This window comes from Canis lupus, chromosome 34 (assembly GCF_003254725.2).
Source record: "Canis lupus dingo isolate Sandy chromosome 34, ASM325472v2, whole genome shotgun sequence".
In the NCBI taxonomy this organism is placed as follows: Eukaryota; Metazoa; Chordata; class Mammalia; order Carnivora; family Canidae; genus Canis; species Canis lupus.
This window is the reverse complement of record NC_064276.1, coordinates 13,071,145-13,094,255: the sequence shown is the minus strand read 5'-3', so window position 1 is coordinate 13,094,255 and position 23,111 is coordinate 13,071,145. Positions and strand designations below refer to the sequence as shown.

General features: G+C 40.3%; 1 protein-coding gene and 1 non-coding gene across 3 annotated transcripts in view; one reads left to right on the top strand and one right to left on the bottom strand.

Moving 5' to 3' along the window:
• USP13 (ubiquitin specific peptidase 13) overlaps nt 1-23,111 on the bottom strand; it is a 116,444-nt gene that overhangs the window by 79,698 nt on the left and 13,635 nt on the right. The window contains exons 1-3 of one of the 2 annotated variants that reach the window (XM_035710226.2): nt 18,754-18,862; nt 12,173-12,298; nt 5,013-5,073 (exon numbers count right to left, since the gene is read on the bottom strand). In XM_035710226.2, coding sequence (XP_035566119.1) covers nt 5,013-5,073; nt 12,173-12,271 — 160 coding nt within the window. In that variant the 5' untranslated portion in view covers nt 12,272-12,298; nt 18,754-18,862. Of the gene's footprint in view, nt 1-5,012; nt 5,074-12,172; nt 12,299-18,753; nt 18,863-23,111 lie in introns of those variants that run through there. The other variant, XM_025451193.3, reaches the window with a different exon arrangement.
• On the top strand, nt 16,568-16,748 carry LOC112662934 (small nucleolar RNA SNORA81). The gene has a single exon (XR_003138960.1). It is a non-coding gene; the product is annotated as a small nucleolar RNA SNORA81 (small nucleolar RNA).

The window sequence follows — 23,111 nt, the reverse complement described above, 5'->3', positions numbered from 1 at the left end:
ACACATCTATATGCATTTGTAGCTTGACTATAAAAAATATGTAAGATTAGGCCGGAACTACATCATGAGTCCTGGGGTATTTTTTGAAGATCCTGGACTCCCTTATATCCCCCCTTCTCTCCTTCTATCTCATAAAATGGTAAGTTTGTATCAGCTGAGTCCAAAAATTCACAGTCTCCCCTATTGTTATAAGTTATCTTTTAAAAGACAATCTAACAGTGTCCCTCTCTAGCTTAAAAACATTGACACAGAGCTACCTACTTTCTCCGTACACAGCGGCCCTAAGCCAAAAGAAATCCCCTATAGCTCCATTTATTTAGTAGTTGGGTCCAAACAACTTAAAAAGTATTTATGTTCTAAAGACTTAGTAACTGGGCAGCCCCAGTGTCACAGCGGTTTAGCGCCGCCTGCAGCCTAGGGCGTGATCCTGGAGACCCTGGATCAAGTCCCACGTCGGGCTCTCTGCATGGTGCCTGCTTCTCCCTCTGCCTATGTCTCTGCCTCTCTCTCTCTCTCTCTCTCTCTCTGTGTCTCTATGAATAAATAAATAAATAATCTTTAAAAAAAATAAAGATTTAGTAACCATCCGAGAAAATAATATACATAAATGGAAAGACAGAAATGTTCTATTTCACTCTGAAATAACCACAGTCCCTTGTTAATGGGATATGTACCCTTGTTGGACACTGCGCAACTTCTCTTTGAATCACATGGAACACTTCCACCCTCATTTCCTGTCCCACATTTACTTTCACATGGTACTTGCCTTTTATCATAGAAACCACAAAAAAAAAAAAAAAAGTTGCACAAAGAGGTGAAGTCACTGAAAGGAATACAGGATACTTCGATAGTAAAACTATACCAGTTAAATAGTTCATGCAATGTTCAAGCATCACTGCTGTTCCCTTGAAGTGTTAAAATATCTGTGGTGCACCTGTGAGTTCACTGTGGCACTCCACTGTGCCTCAGAGCACAGTTTGGAATCTAAGTGTTAATGGTCCCCAACTGCCTACAGGAAAAAAGTCTAAAAGCATGATATATATCTATACTAAGAATATATAAGATATATAAGAATGTGCAAATAGAAGATACTATTTGTCCCTAGGGAGAATAACCAAGTAAGCTAGGAGGCAGAGAAGCAAGAAAGACTTACTGTTCATTATCGAGCCCTTTATAACTTTTCAATTTCAAGCTTTATCCAAAAAAACATTGTTCTAAAAATGTTTTTAAATCCTAAATATAAAAAGTCTAAAACTTAAGTGGTTCAAAAATTAATAATTGTTATTGTTGATTTAAACACACACACACACACACACACACCAGCAAAAACTAGAGCTGAGTGAAGGATCCTTAACTGTGACTTCCCCTGAATGGACAACAAGGTAATTGGGACGAGTGACTTCAATGCTAAGGGGCAAGATGGTGCTCAGGAGACTTGGATAAGCCATTTTGCACCAGCTAATGGTCCCAGTTTCTCTTATAAAATCAACACTGGAGGCCATAATGGAATGATTCAATGAGTTCAATGTCACTGTTGAGCCAGTGAAAAAGGAACTGGTCACAAAGTCATGAAGCAACTGGGGAAAAAGAAGATTCTGTCCAGGAGAAATCATTAATCAGCTGCATCTACTTTGTGAGGAGAACTGGGGCATCATGAGGACATTTCAATAGCGTGAAGAAGTGCTTTCTAGTCAAAGAAACAAAAAGACTGCAAGAGAGTTCCGAGTTGTCTTCCTCTCCCAGAAGAGACAACCCCAATGTCCCTCTTGGGAAGGAGTGTGTGCAGAGGCGACTAGCTCCCATTCTCCCCTTCTTCCTCAAACAGACTCTATGAAACCAGTTAATAAACTTTATGTACTTTATGTACAGCACATGGTATGGCCACATGATCAAGTTCTGACAGGGGAGATGTAACCTAAATTGCTGCTTAGAGATCTCTGAGAAGGCCGCTAAATAAGGAAGCTGATGACTCACAGGGAGACTACATTTTTTTTCCCTTCCCCCTTCATCTTTCCTGCTTTCTGGAATGAGGATGTAATGGCAGGATTTCCAGAAGCCATTATGGACCATGAAATGACCATGGGATTAGAATCATAAGGCAGGATGGAGGGTGAAGCAGAAATACAGGAAGAGTCTAGATCCTGATGAACATGAGGCCATCACATAAGCCTGAATTTGCTGCTTCCCAATATCCTCTACATGAGAGAGAAATAATACCTTATTTAAGGTCACCAATATTTTAAATTTTCTGTTATATAAACCAGATTGAAGCCTATATGGTCTTTTACTTGAAATTAATGCACAGGCCACGTCAGCTTGAAGACCGCTATGATCAGTATGACAAGAGAAAAGTGACTGCTGTCAGGGACATGACACATCATATCAAGGGAGCTGTAAATCTGGGCTTGCAAAACCAAATTCTTACAGGGAGGAGGTAGGCAACATAAATTTGTGAAGCATCTGGGTAACAAACAATAGAGAGAAACAGGGCCTGGGGCAAGCACCAAAGTGCCAATGGAGTTTAAACTTAAATTTTTTAAAAGACTGGTGGAGACCAGATAGAATATATTTGCTGGACTGTGAGTTTTAGGTATATTCTGTGGTTTTCTAAGATATGGAACTTTGAATGAGCACATTCTACAGCAGCCTGTAGAAATGGACCTGCTGAAATGAAACAGTAGGTTAACATTCCCAAGAAAAAATGGACGAGGTATGAATCACAAAACTTCAGTGCTTACTTTTGGATTAATTCTTAAAATAATTACCTTATCATATCCTCTACCACTGAAATGATTACTAGAGAAGTCAAACTGCAAAGTCTCTCAAGCACAAGACACAAAGGTAAGGGATATAGGAGGTCAGCTGACTTCTCTATTCAACCAAAGAAAATAATGAAAAATAATACCAGTAATTCAAAATGTTTAATTATTCCCACCTTCAAAAATGCCATGTTGATGTCATTTAGTTCAGAAGTCATATCATCTCTTAGCAGAAAGTAGCCCAAGGCTAAGAACCAAAGCAGCAGGGGCACCTAGGTGGCTCAGCGGTTGAGCACCTGCCTTCCACTCAGGGCGTGATCCCAGGATTCCAGGATCGAGTCCCACATTGGGCTCCCTGTGGGAGCCTGCTTCTCCCTCTACCTATGTCTCTGCCTCTCTCTCTGTGTCTCTCATAATAAGTAAAATCTTTAAAAAAAAAAAAAAAAAACAGCAGAATATACCGAATCATTTTAGCTTTGGGGCCCTTTCTGAGATGGTTTGGGTTTAGTTGGTTGATTTGAGTTGTGATTCAAAGACCTCAGAGAGGTGGCAAAAACTGGCCAAGGTGGAAAAACCAACTATGGATAAGCCTCATAAAGAAAACCACAATTGTGAGCAGCCCGGGTAGCTCAGCGGTTTAGCACCGCCTTCAGTCCAGGGCGTGATCCTGGAGACCCAGGATCGAGTCCTGGGTCAGGCTCTTTGCATGGAGTCTGCTTCTCTCTCTGTCTCTCATAAATAAATAAATAAATAAATAAATAAATAAATAAATAAATAAATAAATATCTAAAAAGAAAAAGAAAACCACAATTGAAAAGCAGGACAAAGGACAGCAAGCACGAGGCCTGTGTAGAATAATGGAGAATCAGAACAGGAAGGACACTCAGCTTCATGACTGTTTCCAATGCCTTTACTTTTCAAATAATTAATGTCTTTTCATTACAACAGTAACAACGTTTGTTATAGAAAACATGGAAACACATAAAGCAAAAAGAAGAAAATAAAAATCACCTCAATCCCACCACTAGGAAAGAGCTACTATTAACAATCTGGAATATATTTTGCCAGTGTCTTTGGAAGTCTCAGTTATATATGTATACGTGTGTGTATATACCCACCCATGTATATACACACATACATACGTATACGTACATACACACATGTGTATTATGTGTACAGATTTTTTTACCAAAATGAAAACATAACATGTAAATGATTTTGAAATTTCTTTCAAACAATAATCCTAGGCATTTAGGGATATAATCTTGCTTGGTCAAAAATTATCAAGCCACTTTATCTCCTAGCAAAAGCCTATCAGAAGCTTAATATGAAAAATGAGCATGATTACATGATACAGAAACTGGTACTCATTTGCATGAACAAAACTGGCTCTTCTGAATGAGGGAGAAGAAAATTACTGCTAGGCACACACCAAAGTAATCATTGCTACAGTCAAGATCCACTGACAGATGATACAATTAGTGTATAAAACTTCGAGAAGAAATAAGATATTAGCATAGTCTCAAAGTATTACTCGCAAAGTATTTATTATACCATATCTTCACCAGCAGACACCAGTAGACACCACCTTAACAAGAGATCAAGATTATAGCACCAATATGAAGACATCTCAGTGTCACATGCCCTCCAGTATCATGCACTGAGGAGAGCACATCACCTCTATGGTGTTCTTGCCAAAAATGCATTATCTCAGACTTAGAAGGAAACATCAGACAAATCTGAATTGAGGAACATTCTACAGAATAACCAGCCAGTACTCTTCAAAAGTGTCACAATTAAAGATCAAAAAAAAAAAAAAAAAAGCCTGAGGAACCATCAAAGATTAGACAGGATTAAGAAAACGTGACAACTAAATACAACATGGGATCCTAAAAAAAGGACATTAGTGGGAAAAAAATGGCAAACTCTGAACGAAGTCTGTAGTTGGGCTAATATTTAAGAAAGAAAAAATGTCTCTACTTTCAAGTCAGTGAAAAAAGAACCAAAACAATCATAATTACTCTCCAGTCACTGTAAGTATAATTGCTGCAAAACACTAAACCCAACTCTAAGGTGCCAGAAGCATCCTTCTCCACTAGGTAAACACAAAATGGAGGAAGATCATCACAAGCTAAATGGGTTCCTCTTAAAATTATATTGTACAATAAATATAACTGATTATCCCAAATCAAGCATGCACATGCACACACACACAGACTATCTGGGCACACCATTAATAACTATTTACATTACCTAAAAAAATCTTGGAATTCCTCCTTTTTGGCAAAGCTCCACCAGATGCCCCTCTTACCTTCTGAAAAGAAAACAAGAGATTGTTAAAATGCAGCTTACAGAATGGACGATGGGGGAGGGGGGAGACTACATATTGGTTCTTACAAAAGGCCAAGAGAAAATTCTCAACCTTGATGAGAGATTCTAGGATAAACCAGAACTTGACCAGGTCACTGGAGGTAGGCGAAGAGCAATGCTATTGTCCTACCTGACTATTCTCACCAAATTATCAAGACAGCCCTTCTAGAAAGGGAAGTGGAACCAGGGATTAAGATGAACTTGCCATTTCATCTTCAAATTGGTACATGTTGCCAAGAGGCTGGAGCCCATGCCCAATGCTGGGACTACTCTGGAGAGATGATGGTAGCTCCCACTCCCAGAGTGAAGGCTCTTAACTCTCTTATTCCCCTGCCCCCACCCCCACCTCCACCACATGGGTCCCTGTGCTTGGTCCTGGGTATGCACAATTACTGTTGAAAGAGCTAATAAATACTGATAAGCAGCACCTGATATTCTGGTTATATTAACCTCCCTGAACATTCTTGGAGCACTAACTAATCCGAGGTTTCATGCATTTTCTCCCTCTGGTGGAAGTCCCCAGCAGCAACAAAATAAATGCCCACCAAGTGGTTAAGCAAAAGAAGTCCTTTGTTAATTACCCTCTGACACACAAAAAACTTTACTCTCAAATAGGATTATAAAAATTTGGGGGGGCAGCTCGGTAGCTCAGTGTTTGAGCATTTGCCTTTGGCTAGGGGCATCATTCTGGGGTCCTGGGATCGAGTCCCGTATTAGGATCCCCGCAGGCAGGCTGCTTCTCCCTCTGTCTGTGTCTCTGTCTCTCTCTGTGTGTCTCTCAGAGACACTCTCATTTATTTTATGAATAAATAAATCAAATCTTAAAAAAAATTTCTTTTTAGGGCAGCCCAGGTGGCTCAGCAGTTTAGCACCGCCTCCAGCCCAGGGCGTGATCCTGGAGACCTGGGATCGAGTCCCACATCGGGCTCCCTACATGGAGCCTGCTCCTCCCTCTACCTGTGTCTCTGCCTCTCCCCTCCTCCTCCTCTCTGTGTCTCTCATGAATAAATAAATAAATTTTTTTTTTAATTTTTTTGTTCTGGGTGCCTGGGTGGCTCAGTTAGTTGGGCATTTGCCTTTGACTCAGGTCATGAGCCCAAGGTCCTGGGATGGAGCTCCACATTGAACTCCTTGGTAGTCTGCTTCTCCCTCTCCCTCTGGCCCTCCCCCCCCCCCTGCTAATGCTTTCTCTCTCAAATAAATAAATAAAATCTTTTTTAAAAAATTTTTGTTTCAAATGGCCAAAATCTTATTTCCACAGTTTGTTCTCTCAGTTATCAAGAAAGAGCACATTTCCAGTACATGACGGTGTGAGGGTCAAAGCCCAGCATCTTTTCAAGTGGTCACATGTTATGGCAGCATCAAGGCCTTGTTGCTGCTTTAGTTTGTTTCCTTATCAGTCTTGAGTCGTCTTTGCCACATTTTACTATTTGGCATTGAATGCTGACTCATCTTTGTGATTCTCACATTAAGTTTTTACAGCTTCTACTATAAGTTTATAGTTCACATTTTAGGGATGTGAAAATGATTGAACACTCTAGCTCAGAAACCTGCCTCTCCAAATACTCATGCCAAATTCATGTCACCTCTCTTGGAATCCCCCTCCTCCAAGGTCTCTGGGCTGCTATTCCTCTCCCCAACACATGCCTGCCTTAAAAACGGGATGAAATAAAACCTGTACCAAAGGCACATTTAGCAGTCCTGAAGGCCACCTGCAATCTCTCTACTGAAGTTGATGGCATGCTTCTAATTGTTCCATGCTTCTAATTGTTCCACTGTCTCCTCCATTCCTGCAGGATGGTGGAGGGAGCAAGAAGGAGAGGGGCTGCATGAAGACATGCTAGAACACGAGGCTCTCCCGGACTTTGCCATTCACACCTTAGACTTGGATTAGATCCACTACCTTTCAGGAAAAACAAAAACAAATAAACCCACTAGGTCTTCCTTCCAAAGACCATTGCCTCTGAGCCTGCTCAGTTTCCATTAGAAATCAACAGGGTTTGAGAAACAGGAACCCCTTAGTTAGCAAACATGACTGTGCCCATGGGTCAGGCCCTGGGCTGGCAAAGAGGCTGCAAAATGAATGAAGACATGCTTCATCCCTTGAGGAGCCCACCTGCAAAGTAGAAGAGCATATGCAGACAAAGAGTACAACAGATTCTGATGAGTATTAAGAAATAATGTGGGATCCCTAGGTGGCGCAGCGGTTTGGCGCCTGCCTTTGGCCTAGGGCGCGATCCTGGAGACCCAGGATCGAATCCCACATCGGGCTCCTGGTGCATGGAGCCTGCTTCTCCCTCTGCCTGTGTCTCTGCATCTCTCTCTCTCTCTTTCTCTGTGACTATCATAAGTAAATAAAAATTAAAAAAAAAAAAAGAAATAATGTGGAAAAGGTTGAATCAGAAGGAGGAGGAAATGACAGTTCTGGGGAGGTTGTGGGAAGCACTGGTCAGGTAAGAAGAGCAGCAGGTCTGGCATTTAACAACTGTTCAGCAAATATTTGTTCAATGGATGGATGAAGGAAGATGGGTGGATGGATGGGGATGGATGATGGATAGATGGATATACAGATGATGGACAGACAGATGGATATGCTGACTACATGGAATACAATAGGTATGAGAGGAATGAGGCATCCCAGAGAGAGAAAACAAACAGCATGGACAACGGTATGAAATCATAATGTATTTCAGGAAGAAGTGGTTTGATATGTCTAGAGCACAAAGCTGGTGGAGTAAAAGTAGAGTCAAAAAGGCTAGAGGGGGGGCAGCCCCGGTGGCTCAGCGGTTTAGTGCCGCCTTCAGCCCAGGGCGTGATCCTGGAGACGGGGGATCGAGTCCCACGTCAGGCTCCCTGCATGGAGCCTGCTTCTCCCTCTGCCTGTGTCTCTGCCTCTCTCTCTCTCTCTCTGTCTCTCATGAATAAATAAAATCTTAAAAAAAAAAAAAAAAAAAAAGGCTGGGTGTGGGGAAGGCTAGAGGGGCCAGATTACGAAAGGCCTTGTAATCACATGCAAAAAAATCTTGGACTTGCTCCTGCAACAAAGGAAGATACCAGAGATTTAAGACTCAGAGTCCCAGAGATCCACAGATACATGCGTTTGAAAATGTCACTCTGGGTGCAGCATGCACACTGGGGGATGGAAGGCAGCAAGTTCGGAAGAGAGGAGATTAGTCCAGAAGCTAAAGCATTAGTTCTTTTAAGGGATAATGAGCCCTCAGACAAAAACAGCAGAATAGAGAGGACAGGATGGACTTCAGAGCCATCTGAGAGGTCCAGATAACTAGCCATGGAATGAAAGCAGAATCCAAAAGCTTTCCAGGTCTCTAGAATTCAAGACAAAGGATAACTCTAAGAAAGAGGATTATTCACTGAGTCTGGGCACAATGAGCTTGAGGGACTGTGAGGTATTCAAGTAGAAAAAGCCAGGTTAGAGTCAGATGGTCAGATCTTTGGCTCTGGAGAGACACTGATTAGGAAGTCAGTTCAGAGACAATGGTTAAACAAGGAAGCAGACAACACCTATGATGAAAAGCAGCTTCTGGAGAAAGATGATCAAAGGGCACCCGAAGAAGTACGGATATTTAAGGAGTAAGTGAATGAAGAGATGCTAGTGAGACAAAGTCACAAAAGGCAACCTGAAAAACAGGAGGAAGGCAGGAGAATGGTGCCAAAGAAAGCAGGAGAGGAACAGAGTCAAGAGGAAAATAAGTTCAAATATTCAAAAAGCCAAATAAAATCAGGGCTGAAACATATCCACCAAGTGTGACAATTCAGCAGTCACTGCATCCCTGGCAGTTTTAGTGGATTAACGGGAAGACTGACCCAATGGCAATGCTGAACTTCCAGAGAGGTATATTAGAGACAATGAGAACAGGAAAACACGTTTATTAAGGGATGGGATGACCAAAGGAGGACACAAATCACAGGGACAGTCTTGTGGTATGTTTTCTTTTAAGGTGGGAGGAAACAGCCAAAAGAGGGAGATGTTGAAGAAAAGGGAGTTAAGGAAAAAGCAAGTTTCCAAGGAGGAAACGGAGCTGTGAGGACAGAAAGAATATAGCTTTCTGCTGGGATGTGGAAACCAGATGCAATGCCTCCCAGGAGGCAAGACAGGAGGTCAGGAAGATGCTGTCCAAGGTTCCTGTTTTCTCAAGTAAAAGTACAGTCAAATCATTTTCTGAGGATGATGAGGGAGGCCTTGGTAGCACTCTGAGGGCTGCATCCAGAGTCTGGAGTGGGAGAAGCTTCAGTCTCCAGTGAGTGGGCCTAGCAGAAGGGGGAAGGCCAGGAGTTTGACATGGTTCCAGACCACAGTGGTGTGAAGTTGCTCGCCAAGAGCACTCGGAAGCCAGGATGACGCTGAAGGAATAACTAGCTGGAGCTCTGGGAACAGTTAAGGAGGCAAGACGAGGGGATAAGGGTCCCATGAGGGCACTGGTGGCAAGACAATGTTTCAAGTCCTGAGAAGCAGTCTCAACAAACAGGGGAAGTGGCCACCCACAAATTGCAAGGAGGGAGAACAGCAGAATAAAATCAGAATAAATGAGAGCTAAACTGAGAGAAAGTTGTGGTCAGAGAGTGAAATATTTAACTGAAAAGCTCAGATCAGAGCTAACCACACAAGAGTATCAGCATTCTGCGATTTTACCACAATCTTTGTGAGCAAGTTATCTCAAGCCGCTTAGCCTTGGTTTCATTTCCTACTCCCAACACTATCCTAAAACTTCATCATTTTACACTAAGACATATGTCTTGACAGAGTGGACCTCACAAGAATTGCTAGGTCCCACATAACAGTAGCAGTGAATGTAAATCATGTACTATCAAGCTAACATTAGATTATTTTAAAGCTAATCGTTGAGTTGATGGTTTATCTGACCTCCTGGCCTTTCTTCCTCCTCTTCCTCCTACTCTGCCCACTGTGCAATTGGGAATCTCTCCTTTGTCTGGAACTTAAACAGAGAACATATTAGGTAGGCTAGGCAAACGATCAGATGAACTCCAAATCAGCATTGACTATTTAGAAGTTCCAACACAGTCTAAAAACTTTTAGGAGTGAAGTGTAAGCTGAATAGTATTGCTAAGTAAAAAAATCAATATTTTAAAATTAATAACATCCCCAAACATCAATAACCAATTAGAATACATGAAGAAGTAAAAGCAGTAACAATAGTTACAAAAATTACAAAGTACCTAAAAAAATTTTACAAAATACAAGCTCTTTTATTGACAATTATAAAATAGTATTGAAGGAGACAAAAGAGAACTGAATAAATAGAGAGGTATATTATTTTGAATACTCATTCAATAAATATTTATGAAGCACATACTATGTGCTTGGACTATCAAGTGCTGAGGACACAGAACTAAAAGAAGACAGGGACAGATAAAAGTCCCTGCCTTCATGAAGCTTACTCGATGCTGTGGATTATAGACTAATCTCCAAATTCAATGTGATTGTGATCAAAATCTCAACAGGATTTTTTAAACTAGGTGAACCAACTCTAAAATCTACATAGAAAAAGGAATATCTAAATCCAGGGAAGTTCTGGAAAAAGTGCTTGCACTACCAGATATCAAGGCTTGCTGCACCAATGCAGACACAGAAAAATAAGATCAACAGAAAAGAATTGAGAGCCCCAAAATACACACGAGTATGAATGACAGGTTAAACTATGACAAAAAGATAGTACTATAAATCATTGAGAAAGACTGCACTACTCTAGGAATAGCAGAACAACTGGTTACCAGTAAGGGAAATTTTAAAAAATAGATTTCCATTCTTCATACAAATACAAGAATAAATTATAAATGGATTAAAGTCCAAAAATGTTAAAACACACATATACTCATGCAAACACACATGCACTTCAAAAACAAAAGTATTAAAAGAAATATCATTATGACCTTGAATTGGTAAACAATTTCTTAGATGAGATACAAAAGGCATAATTCATAAAAGTTTAATTAATCTAACATCAGATTCAAAACTTCTGTACACAATAATTCATAAATGAAGCAAAAAGTCAAGCCACAGACTTTAAGAAAATAGGAAAATCAGAGAAGAGAAAACTAGGATGGCCAATAGACATATATGAAGATGTTTAACCCTTGCAGAAGGAAATGCCAATTATTTTAGATGCCGCTCCACAACCATTTGATTAGGAAAAATAAAAAATCTGACCAAATGTTGGTGAGGATGTGGGAAAACAGGAATCTGTAATCAATGCAGATAGGAGTATAAATTGATGCCACCACACTGGGGGAGAATTTGGCAATACCTAGCCAAAATGAAGATAAGTATTCCCACAAGCAAGCAAAAAAAAAAAAAAAAAAATCAGAATGTTCATCAATAGGACAAGAGAATTAACAAATGACAAGGTACTCATTAGAAGGAATGACAAATAATAAAATGAATTAAGTACATTGAAATGCATTGCAACATGAACAGATTTCAAGAACAATATGAAAAGGGGAAGCTCTACACAGAATTACACGTAACAGTAAGATAGTATTTATCTATATCTTTAAAACACATAAAGTCCTTCTACATATCATGACTATCCACAAATATTTTTACATAAATAAAATATAATGACTACATAGGAATAAGAATAAATTCGCAGCCATGGTTACTACTGAGGAGGGAAACAAAAGGGACTTGAGCTCTCAGGAGAGGTCTTTCTCTTGCTCAAAAAAAAAAAATCTGAAGCAAAAATATCCAAATATTTTTTATTTCTGATTTTAGAATTCCTGACATGACTTTGTGTACTTGTCTGTATTTTTTACTTAATTTTTCTTCATTCAGTCGACTCATGTATTGTTAATACTAACTAGAAATTCGGAGGAAAGGAAAAATTAAACTGGGTAAGGTAGGGTGTGGGCAAACATGAACTTCTGCAAACGGTCATGTTTTTGTTTCCTATCATCAAAGGGAATCAGTAGTCACGTGGGCAAAGTAAAACTTCCATGTGCTAAGCCACACCACAGCAACCGTAAGGGAAAGGTATCAAGGCTGGTTCTCCCAACGTGTATCTCACCTCTCGCACATGTCTCTTCAGGTGCATGTATACACTCTGTCCAGTTTTTCGAAAATGTCTTTCAACATGTTCCCTTCCAAAGGCCAAAAATGTATTCATGCATACATAGAGTCCACCTTCAGAATTCTAGGAGAAAGAGACAGGTTACAAAATTAGCCAAGAATACCTTGCAAAGTCATTTAGATACTGGAAAAGGGAAGGGAAGGAGGGTGAATGATGAAGACAAGGCCTAGCAAAAGGCCATCTGGCTGTCAAAGGCCCTTACGATGACCCTCCAGGGCTCCATTCCACCTACAGTAGCGGCTCCGGCCCCCATCCTGGGTTCCAGGTGCTCCCGGACACGTGCACACAATCTCCCAGTTGGGGGGAGAGCCTCAAAGGCCCTAGGAAATAAACATGCTTGTCTTGACTCTCCAAAACTGGGGTAAAGGATAATAAAGCAAAGAAATTTGGCAAGTGATCCAACTACCACCACTGCAATGGTTTATCAATCATTTTTCCTCATGGATCAGTGTAAGTCTCTAGGAAGATAAAGTTCTATATTCTTTTAGCAGGACAGGGTTCTTCGATTCAAACAGTTTCTTCCTTGGGTGATACATGCTATTTGATGGTACCCATTACTAAACTATGACAATTTAACAAATCAGTAATAACTTAATGAATAAATAATAAAGGACAGAGTCCTATAATAAGCCTCACTACATATTTTTGCATGCCCAATATGGGCCAGGCACTTCTCGTATGTTTTTTCTAATCCCGACAATACAGCAAGCTTACTATTATTGCCATTTTACAGATTAAAAAAAGAACTAAGGATGAGTCACTTGCCCAAGTTCACACAGCTTGGAAGAGTTAAATTAAATCTATTTCTCATTTTATCCTCCTATGCCACATTTCAAATATTATTTAATTACAGACATACTGGCACAATGAACAGTCAAGGATATTTTTCACATTTTATTTAAGATTTATTTATTTATTCATTCATTCATTCATTCATGAGAGACCCAGAGAGAGAAGCAGAGACATAGGCAGAGAGAGAAGCAGCCTCCCTACAGGGAGTCTGATGCGGACCTCGATCTCAGGATGCCAGGATCACAACCTGGGCCAAAGGGAGATGCTCAACCAAATGAGCCACCCAGGTGCTCCTTGTTCACATTTTAGATGCTTGATTTTCTATCCCAATTTTTTCTCTCATTTTGTTTAATATGCTTCTCTGTAAATTTTACCTATAAAATTAGTCATCCTTGGGGCACCTGGGTGGCTCAGTCAGTTAAGCATCTGACTCTTGATTTTGGCTCAGGTCACGTTCTCTTTAAGATCTTGCCCCGCGGGCAGCCCCACTGGCGCAGCGGTTTAGCACCGCCTGCAGCCCAGGGTGTGATCCTAGAGACCCTGGATCGAGTCCCACGTCAGGCTCTCTGCATGGAGCCTGCTTTTCCCTCTGCCTGTGTCTCTGCTACTTCTCTCTCTCTCTCTGCATCTCTATGAATAAATAAATAAAAAATAAAAGAAAAAAAAAAAGATCTTGCCCTGCATTGGGCTCCATACTCAGTGCAGTCTACTTGAGATTCTCTCCCTCTCCTCCTCCCCATCCCCCTTCAAATAAGTAACTAAAATCTTTAAAATTAGCCATCGTTTCCTCAATGAAAGTGGATTTTAATTAAGCTTTTATCATTCTCACCCCAACAAACAATTTATAAACAGAATTTTTTTTTTTAAATCTGTCAGAATTGGGACGCTGGGGTGGCCCAGTGGGTGAGCGTCTGCCTTTGGCTCAGGTCATGATCCACGGTCCTGGAATTGAGTCCCCACAGGGAGCCTGGTTCTCCCTCTGCCTGTGTCTCTGCCTCTCTCTCTGTGTCTCTCATAAGTAAATAAAGTCTTTAAAAAAAGATCTGTCTGAACTGCCAATAAGCACTTATCAAAATTCCTTACGTTTTAGTAAAGCACACATTCAACATCAAAACAGGCACTGATGCTCACTACAAATATATGAAAAACAATTTTTAAGTTCCAATAACTCAAGATTGTATATTTTTTTAATTTCTAATAAAATCCTCCAACATGGTATCTATGGTTTTATAAACCAGACATAAAGAAGCCTTACCACAATGAGGTTATTACAACAGCGTTAGTTCAGATATGTGCCTATTATTGTAGCAAATACATTGCATAAATCAAGAAAAAGAAAAAACCATAAAGATTACAAAGAAATAGGTAAAATTGTCTCAATTTGCTGATAATATTATATAGTCTATAGGGAAAATCCTTAAAAAACTACTAACTAGTAACACTAACAAATCTAGCAAGGTCACGGAATACAGATTCATTGGGAAAAAATCAATTTCAATTTTCTACTCTAGCAGCAAGCATCTTGCAAATGAAATTTTTAAAACTTGACTATAAAATAGCATCCAGAAAACTCAGTTATTCAGCTTATGCTTCTGGATAACTTTTTCTCTTTGAATGAGATCATTTGAATAAAATTAGAAAAGTTTTTCAACTAGAGGCAACATACTATATTCATTTGATCAACAGATTAAATCCTTCTTTCAAAAAAATGTTTTAGGGCAGCCCCGGTGGTGCAGCGGTTTAGCACCGCCTGCAGCCCAGGGCGTGATTCTGGAGATTCTGGATCGAGTCCCACGTCAGGCTCCCAGCGTGGAGCCTGCTTCTCCCTCTGCCTGTGTCTCTGCGCCTCTCTATGAATTAAAAAAAAAAAAAAAGATGTTTTTAAATACACATGTTTTTTGCATAGTTATAACCCTTAAAAAACTTGCATCATTAGGTCAGTTATTCATTAGGCCCAGTAAATTGAGCACCATATGTTGTGATTTTAAAAAATAACATTCCCGTTCTCTTCCAATAAAATGTAATTCAATCAGAAAGACTTTAAACCAGAAGACATGCCAGGGAAAATATAAGATTTGTAGCCAGGGTCCTGAACTGCCATTAATTAGCTCTGTAGCCTAAGGCAGGTAGTCATTCAGTCTCTGAGCTTCAGTATTTTCCTTCATAAGCATTGCTGCACAATAATTCCCACCTCACGGGGTTGTGTTAAGTTCAAAGAGGGTGAGATACATTCTGTGCTGTAAAGCATTATGCAAACAATAGCAATTATTTATTATGAGCTACAGTTCTATGTACTACATGTATGTTCTGTTATCTCAATTATTTTATAATTGAGGGAAATAAGCAGAAGGAGGAAAACAATCAGTCTGACAGCCACACAGGCTGGGGGCAACAAATATTAATCTATCAGAAAAATATATTAAGCAACTAGTGAGAGAACCAAGAAATTACCAAGTGGAAGAAGAAAACTGTTCAAGTATAGCATTTTTCTGGAGAAAAATACAATATAATGCAAGAGTTTATAAAGTAATCCCTAAAATAATTGTAAAGTCTTTGCTAATTTCCTTGCCAAGAGTTTCTGACTTATTAGGGAATTTGATAAAAATTTAATATACCCCAAACATTCATTCTCAATTTCTGGAGTCACCTGACATTGTCACAAAGTCCATAATCTGAGAGGAAAATGCTTTATTTTATTTTATTTAAATCCTTTTGGCATCAAAGATCATCATTTTGTCTTCAGATACAAGCCTGACCTGTGACTGACCTATGTGTATCACCCCCACACTGCCTCCCTTGGCTCTCAGGTCTTTTTTTTTTTTTTTAAGATTTTATTTATTTATTCATGAGACATAGAGAGAGAGAGAGAGAGGCAGAGACACAGGCAGAGGGAGAAGCAGGTTCCATGCAGGGAGCCTGACGTGGGACTAGATCCCGGGCCTCCAGGATCACGCCCTAGGCTGAAGGCGGCGCTAAACCGCTGGGCCACTGGGGCTGCCCGGAAAATGCTTTAGCACTCAAAGGCAACTGGCCTCACTAGGGAAGGATTCTATTACAAACATCCTCGGGTCTCTTCCATCCTACACACGGCCGGCCTCTGAAGCAGCGGCTCTGAGATGGGGGCACTGCCCACAGGACTTGCTAGCCGTACCAAAACTTCAGGACACTGAGACACAAATCCCTTTAAAAGCTACCCCATATAGAACAAGCACACACTTCAGTCTAACGACCCATGCCTTCTTCCCTCTTACCTTAGTAATATCTAAATATTGGTCCTATAAAACTTTCTTTCAAAGGCAGTACTCCATGCATGTGCTCTGAACAGCTTCTTTCACTCATGAGGACAAATCTATGCTGACAAGTCTATCTCTCCTGATTCTTTTGTTTGACAGCCTGGGATCAGAGCCAAGCTCTTAGTTTAGAACCCTCAACCTCATGCTCTTGTTAACCAGCCACATTCCCACTAAGACTACTGTTCTGGAAAATCTGTAAAACCCTTGCCTTCCTGTGGCCAAAAGGGCAGCCACAAAATGGGGCAGGACCTTCTTTTGTATAAGCATTGCGCTAAAATCGCAGAAACCGGGATCATACCTTGGTTTCTGTAATGATGTTAGCAGACTAACATAAGAAGAAAAGTAACTGCATTAGAGTCTAAAGACTGGAGTGAACCTCTCTCTCTTAGTGTCCAGTGTCCTTTGTCTTAAGGCATGATGCACTATGTCTTTAGAAAAATATTAAAATAGGGATTATCTGAGTGGCTCAGTCGGTTGAGAATCAGACACTTGACTTCAGCTCCGGTCATGATGGCACACATGGTCATGAGATCAAGCCCCACATCAAGCTCCAAATTCAGCTCAGAGTCTGCCTGAGATTCTCTCTCCCTCTCCCTCTGCCCCTCCCCCACTCCCATCTCACTCATTCGCTCTCCCTTTCTAAAAATAATTTTTAAAATTTCAAGAGAGAAATAATGCAGGTTAGAAAACTACCAATTGACAGTGAAATACAATTCAAAGAATAAGAGGGAAGAATATAAAATAATGTTTTTCTCAGGTGATAGAGTCTACCTTCAGAATTCTAGGAGAAAGAGACAGGTTACAAAATTAGCTGAGAATAATTTCGGCTAATTATTTGAAAAAGCACTCTTTTTCAAATTACGACAGGTCACAAATGAAATCCAGATATATCACAGTTATTTTTTTAAATAAATAGTAGCCTACACATGAAGATTCCAAAAATATATTCATTGTATGGTAACTGCTTGATATATGGCAAACCACAAGAAACACAAAAATGGGGAGAAATCACTAATAAAAGTTATTGGGACAGTTAGGCATCAGTATATAATAAAATTAATCTGATCTACATCTTATACCAAACCCCGGAATAAGGTGTTTAGAGAGCTCTAAGAGATAAGCATCTAAAAAACTAGAAAAGAGCAGAATAGCATATTTATCTCACTTAGGAAGGGGAAAATAATTTCTGGCCAAGAAAAGATAAAATGGAGAGATGGTGTGGTTAGGTATAAAAATGTAAACACTGATGAACAAGTTTTACACCACAAAACATAATAAAACAAATAGAAAACCAGTCACAACAGAACGAGGAATGATGTAAAGTACAATGAAGAAAAGTTTATATCCAAACTATGTGAAAACTGATAAAATTACAGGATGTCAACATTCAGGTTCAACTTGGTAAGTTCTTCTTTTAAGATCATTTAGTTTTAATTGTGAGAAAATATTAAAATCAAACATCACCTTCTCCCTAAAACTATCTCAAGGCAAGTATATGTCTACTAAACTGCCAAAAGTATTAAAATTACCAAGCCTGAAGCCACAGAGAAAACCTGTATGTGTACTCTCACAATATAAATTGGTTCCATCTTTCTAGAGATCAATAGAACTATGACCCTTTGACACAATATTTCTCCTTTGGGTAAAGACTGCGGGAATCCAAAAGAAAGAGGGGGGAAAAAGCCTAATTTGCACAAAAATATTCAAAAATGCACTATTTATAATAGGAAAAAGAGCTCCCAAAACAGAAGAGCTAAGGACCTGTGGCATACAAACACAACAAAATACAGTAACATTCTTTTTCTTTTTTTTCTCTTTTTTCAAGACTATTTTTAAAATTCAGTTAGTACACATATGGCGTAGTATTAGTTTCAGGAGTAGAATTTAGTGAATTATTAGTTGCATATAACAGTGCTCATTACATCACATGCCTCTTTAAATGCCCATCACCCAGGTTACCCCATCCCCTCACCCTCCTTCCCTCCAGCAACCCTCAGTTTGTTTCTTATATTTAAGGGTCTCTTAAATGGTTTGCCTCTCCCTGTCTTTATCTTATTTTTTCTTCCCTTCTCCTATGTTCATCTGTTTTATTTCTTAAATTCCACATACGAGTGAAATCATGTAATATTTGTCTTTCTCTGACTTATTTTGCTTAGTATAATAAGTTCCTTCCATGTCATTGCAAATGGCAAGATTTCATTCTTTTTGATGGCTGAGTAAATATTACGAATTATGTATTATATATGTATATAGAATGTAAGTATAGAATTGTATATAGTATGCACTAAAAATAATGTTCATAAAAAAACATGCTGATGACAAAGAGGAAAGAGAAGAGAAGAAAGTCTGATCATGACCAAGACCTGAAATGAAGCTGGAATGTGATCAATGGTTTTATATTTAAGTTCTTGACCTTGGGTCTCACAGCCTTACCTCCCATTATCTTCATGCTTGGTCCAAAGAAGTGTTTGTCAAACTACTATCATGAAGGATTAGATTGTTCTGTGTTGTGTTCCGTTTTGTTTTTGTTCATTAAGGAAACACACGTGACTCCACTGCGACTAGTCACTGGCTCCAGTTAAATGTGAACTTACTCCCACATGTTAAGTCCCTCAAAACCCAAACAGGTCTACATGCTGTTCAAACAAACTAATCTACTGCTTACACACTTGGATGTGGCTACAATGTCAAGTTGCTATGGAAATTTCTAAACGCTTACTCTCAATGTTTGTACTTCTCTCTTGGCACCAGTCAGCTGACCACACTTGAGTAGCACTAGCCTAGAGCTGGTGGTTGCCATGTCTATACCCCATTCTTAGAACTACCCAGGATCAGGCAGTTCTAAGAAAGTCTCATGGCCAAGAAAGTGTCACTTCAAGGATCTTCAGAGACATCAGGTCAGGCCTCAAGCCTTCTGAGTAGCCCACATCAAAACCAGCTACATACATCAATGCCTTCACAACTGAGCAAGCTCCCCAGATTCCAACCCTGTCCACTTGTCCACCTGCCAGCCTGCGCCCATGACCAATTCCCGTATCTCCTGACTCATCATCTTGGGCTGCTGGTCCTTAATCCCAAATCCACTTTTATACCATGACTGTTAGCATCTCATTCGCTGAAATCTGTAGCTGTGATAACTCATGCTTCCTTCATTTGAGGCCACCACATTCACACACTGAATCACACATTTGCTCCCTGAGGGCAGGGAAATCATGTCATGAGCATTACTAAATTCCAGCAACACTACCTGGTACAGAGCCAAACTGAAGAGACTTTCACAGACCGAGTGGCAGAGTTTGTGTAGTTACTTGCCATTCAGTAACACAGGACATGATCCTCGGTGCCCTTCTGACCTGGATTTAAAACACTCCACAGGGAAGCCCCAGTGGCCCAGCGGTCTAGCACCACCTTCAGCCTGGGGTGTGATCCTGGAGACCCAGGATTGAGTCCCTACATCAGGCCCCCTACACGGAGCCTACTTCTCCCTCTGCCTGTGTCTCTAACTCTCTCTCTCTTTGTGTCTCTCATGAATACATAAGAAAATATTTTTAAAAATAAAAAAAAAAAAGAACACTCCATAGCACAGACTCCATTTCAAGGCTCTGACATAACTAAACAATGAGTATCATCAAGAGAAAACTGATGGCCATGCATAGAAAAACAGCCTCCAGCATGTGCAGGAACACCAGCTTTTCAGGTTTGTTCAGCTAAAGTCAGGGTCTCAGCAGCTTGGACACTTGAACCTTGTGACCCCAGTTCCCCTACTTTCTGTAACCAAGCCAGGCTCACTGGTTCTTCTGGACAGTGGTTGCCACATCCACACCCCATCCCACCTTAGACCCTATCTGGCTCCTACTTCCAGAGGCCACCCAGCCCAGAATGGCCAGCATGCACTTCTCGGCATGTTCTTAGCTAAATAAGATTCTAATTACCATTTTCGTGATGACCTAAACAGAAACTTGACAAACTTGGAAACCTGAAATCACAAGGAAGCCAAGAAATACTACTCTGGGCTTCTCTAACGCTCTATAATGGTCCGCAAGACAATTTCTCCCACCTCACAATCAAGCCACGAGAGAGGAGCAGCATTAGAAGCCCACGCATTGCTTAACCCCACTCTTCAAAGCATTTCTATATAAATATGATATACACATAGCTGTGCATTTATTACTTTACATTGTATTTCCTACATAGTATTGAGAAGTAACATCAAAGACAAAGCTACCTTTTTTTTTATACTGCTGCCTTTTAAAATAATATTGAAACTGAGGCAAATATAAAGGTCAAGGTTACATGTTTTCAGAATAGCAAGTGAACAGTCATTTTAAATAAAAATACACCACATTGTCAATCAGTAGGTGTTCAGAGAACTTTGTTTACGATGGTGTGTTCTTGGAGACTGGCCTCCGCTGGAAGACAGGAAGGCAGAGCGAGCATGTGTGAGCAGTGCACTCAGGAAACAGAGTCGCTGCGTAACACTTGTTTTTATAACCACAGAACAGTGTGGAAAACAAGTGGTCATTGCCGCAAAGAGAAACATGATGTAGGTAGATGGAGTCACAACAAATCCACGTCCAGAACAAATTACATACTAACACCCAGGAAGACTGTGACTCACACACTCATGCAAAAGTGAGAGGAAAGGGACAAGAACACAGTATTTTCTAAAACACTGAGTTTTAAAAAAAGAAAAAAAAAAAGAAATTAACTGAATTAGCTACTTGTAACAGCGAAAGGAAATCACCTGAATGCACAAGAACAGATTTCTTTACTAATTTATGGTACATCCATGAACTATAATACTCTCCAGGGGAATCCCTGGGTGGCGCAGCGGTTTAGCGCCTGCCTTTGGCCCAGGGCGCGATCCTGGAGACCCGGGATCGAGTCCCACGTCGGGCTCCCAGTGCATGGAGCCTGTTTCTCCCTCTGCCTATGTCTCCGCCTCTCTATCTCTGTGACTATCATAAATAAAAAAAAAATTTAAAAAAAATCCTCTCTAGCCATTTAAAATGTATTTGTAATGAGTATTTACTGATAGGAAAAGCTCTACATGGTATTTTTGAGTAAAAAAAGCAGGTAACAAAACAGCGCATACGACATTACAATATACACAATATGCATGCCCTGCACAACCTGTGATGTCATCTCAGCAGAGACATAATGTGGGACTGTTTTCTTCACGTTGTCTTTTATATTTTCTAATTTTCCTTCAGGAATATTGATTCATTTTTGAACAGTAAAAACCAGTAAAATTTTTCTTAACTAAATGCGTTTAGAACCAATTGTATGTATACATAACAGAACAAGCAATTGTTCAAAAGTTCCTTTCTCTTAACCCAAGCTTTCCTTAGGCTTTCGCAACCAACTTCATAGCTCTAAGGGGCTGGATATGCTTGATACCCACAGTAAAAGTGTGATCTGAAATAACTAAGATTATATCAAAATGTGTCACTCGGGAAATTTGGGAACACACAAGTCAAAGAGGGGATAAAGAGTGTCATCTCGGGGAGACAGAGGAGAACGTGATGACAAGAGAGAATGTAACAAAGCAAAGTCACTGTACCCCAGCCCGGGTAGATGCCATCCGTGGAGCAAGGGGATTGAGAGATCATCCATGTGGAGTAGGAAAAAGCTACGAAAGAGAAAGAGGCTGTGATGTCTTCTCTGGCGTTAGAGAAGTTGGTGGGGTGTGGGGCAGGAGGAGTTTAGTCAGCAGAGAGAGAGAAAGACAAGCACCATTGGTGCTGTCATGACATCCACATCCTGCTACAAGATCACTCAGGACTACCAGGGGGAACTATAGGGCGGGGGTCAAGAGAACATAGATAGATATGGTCACAAATCTATTATGCAGTCGAGACCCACGCTACCACTGGCCACATATGAATACTTAGCTCTAAATTAATTTAATTAGGTTAAAAGTTTGGTTTCTCAAACACAATGGCCACATTGCAAGTACTTAATAGCCGCACATGTGGCTACAGGTTACCATATTGGACAGTGCAGATGCAGAACAATTCCATCACCATTGAAAGTTCTTTTAGATACCCCTTGTCTAGGGATGCCTGGGTGGCTCAGTGGTTAAGTGTCTGCCTTCGGCTCTGCTCATGATCCCAGGGTCCTGTGATCCAGTCCTGCTTCGGGCTCTCTGCATGGAGCCTGCTTCTCTTCCCTTTGCCTATGTCTCTGCCTCTCTATGTCTCTTATGAATAAATAAATAAAATCTTAAAAAAAAAAAAAAGAAGACACCCCTTGTCTAAACAGGGCAGGATGGTGGCTCAGCCTAGGGGATGTGGCAGGAAGTCAGGGAAGGGAACTCATAGCAGGGATGGAGAAACTTTAGCAGATGCAGGTTATAATTTTAGGATAGAGCCCCTGAGCAAAGAAAATGGATTAGATGTAGGAGTGTGTGGAAAAAGGGCAGAATCAAGGACAACTCCTGTTTTAACTCATTAGACTCGTAAGATTACCCACCTCTCTCTGCTCAACTCTTGCATTCATCAAGCAACCACCTGCCATTAACTCTACCTCTCAGGTACTTCCACAACTGAATGGCAGGTATAAATATTCCAATGACCAGACCACAGATCCCAAGTACATTCTGGCTTCTAGAGCAAAACAGACAAGAGTTTTTAAATGCAAAAATTAAGTAGAGGCAGATGGGAAGCAAGGGTGCAATAAGAAAGTAAAACAAGGCTCCAGATCAAGGGCAGCAAGCATGCAATCCTCAGAAAGGGGAAATATGATGAGGGGAAAGCAAAAAACAGGCTGGACAGCAAGGAAACACTCAA